General features: G+C 31.2%; 1 protein-coding gene across 1 annotated transcript in view; it reads right to left on the reverse strand.

Moving 5' to 3' along the window:
• Positions 1-194: 194 nt before the first annotated feature.
• The window catches only part of LOC111715848 (CD151 antigen), a 28,134-nt gene continuing 26,550 nt past the window's right edge, over positions 195-1,778 (reverse strand). Inside the window, exons 9-10 of the mRNA XM_023491237.1 lie at positions 1,060-1,143; positions 195-1,005 (exon numbers count right to left, since the gene is read on the reverse strand). Of these exons, the coding sequence (XP_023347005.1) occupies positions 925-1,005; positions 1,060-1,143 (165 nt within the window). The 3' untranslated portion in view covers positions 195-924. The remainder of the gene's footprint in view (positions 1,006-1,059; positions 1,144-1,778) is intronic.

The following is a 1,778-nucleotide window of genomic DNA, read 5'->3' on the forward strand; positions in this document are numbered from 1 at the left end:
TTTTAACAATAATTTTAGATTTTCTATAAAATGATATTCCAGGGCCCAACAGGTTATATAGCATAAATATGTGAAGTACAACTGCAGTATGGAAACAGTACAACAAAATGGCCGATTTACACTTTTTTCTAGTAAATTCCCCTCTAATATATATTCTATTCTCTATGGATATTACAAGCAAGCAATCAACAAAAGAAAACAAGAAAATGTTTATTTCAATAAAGTACAGGGGCCGTGTAATCCGCGCATATCGCTAAAAAATTAATAAAATGAAGACAATGTTAGATTTTAATTATAATTTATATCATGCTTTTACACAGCATGAATACACATAAACATAAAAACAAAGAGAAGCTGTCGATTAAAAAAAGCTTAACAATCGAAACGTATATTAAAAGTCGTCTTCATTGTATTGATATAATCGCCTACCACTATATATATCTGAACTGTTCGTTGGGAGTAAACAATAATCATAGTTTTAATTTTTTTCTTCAAATGCCAATTCTCACTTTCCAATTCTGAACAGTTTCAGCCCTGAAATAATTTATTCTATTATCTGCCAGATGCCGCTAAAGTTACAAGTTTAAATAAGTTAAATCGTTTTTCTTTCAGGCGGAAGAATAATCAGTAATTCGTAAAATACAAAGTTTTTAATGAAAATGTTTACAATCTACAAAATAGAAAACATTTTTTTTAAAAGAAGGTTTGGAGTACTTGAATTTAATTACATTAATACTAATCATTTAATTCCTCTTCTTCTTTAATCTTTATACTCTCAGTATGAACTCCTACTTTTACAACATCCGGTTTTATTTCCCGGATTTCATCCAAATCCAGGAGAACATTCCCGCTGGACCTTCTGCGCGTGCTTAGTGCGCCGGCCGAACACTCACTGGGTCGCCGGCTTCGAGGCGAGGCGTACTTTCATAAGTTGTTGAATTTATCAAGATATTGTTGACGATCAATGCGTCGGCAAATGGAAAATCCTCCAATGACACCAGCCACCTAAACATTTAAAAAACATCGATTTTTTAAAAATTTAAACATAAGATGTCTTACCTGAACTGATATAAAAAGTAGAAAAGGTAGGAGAATAGAGTGCAGAAAACTGTACACATACTCTACCACTTGCAGCACACAACCCTATACAGTACAATGTTATTGTAATATTTTATGTATCTCGTTTAATTTAAATAAAAAGAAAATTCTATAAATTTGTTGTGAATTTCTAAACTATAACAGTCGTCTTCGTATTACATAGTTTTATTGGCCTAACTGCATAAAGCATGTAAATTTAAAATTCTACTGAAAATTAATATCTTTCTTCTAAAATCCATAAATATATTTATTTCTAAATCTTTATTCTATAATCCATATATATATATATATATTGTTTGTTTGTATCCAATTAACGTCAAAACGGCTGAACCGATTGGGCCAAAATGTTTTGTGACAGCTTACATAACACCAGTGCAGGATTCCGGTCAACAATGAAAAGTTTTTACCGCAAAATTACATAATTTATTTTTGAAATTAGGTTTTATAAAAAAACAATGAAAAATGGGACCTTTCATGAGCAACAGTTTAAAGGTAAAATTGTTAATGAAAAAGGTGACCCGAAGCACTGTAAACGCCTAGTAATATAAAATAATATTTTTCTGAATTATGGAATTCCTCGAAAGAAAAAGATGAAGAGAGAAAAGTTGATAAAACTCCCACTTTGCTACTTTAGACGCTAATGGTTGGACTTTAGTTCATATCCAGCTACACCCCCCCCC

This window comes from Eurytemora carolleeae, unplaced genomic scaffold, assembly GCF_000591075.1.
Source record: "Eurytemora carolleeae unplaced genomic scaffold, Eaff_2.0 scaffold1713, whole genome shotgun sequence".
Taxonomy (NCBI): domain Eukaryota; kingdom Metazoa; phylum Arthropoda; class Copepoda; order Calanoida; family Temoridae; genus Eurytemora; species Eurytemora carolleeae.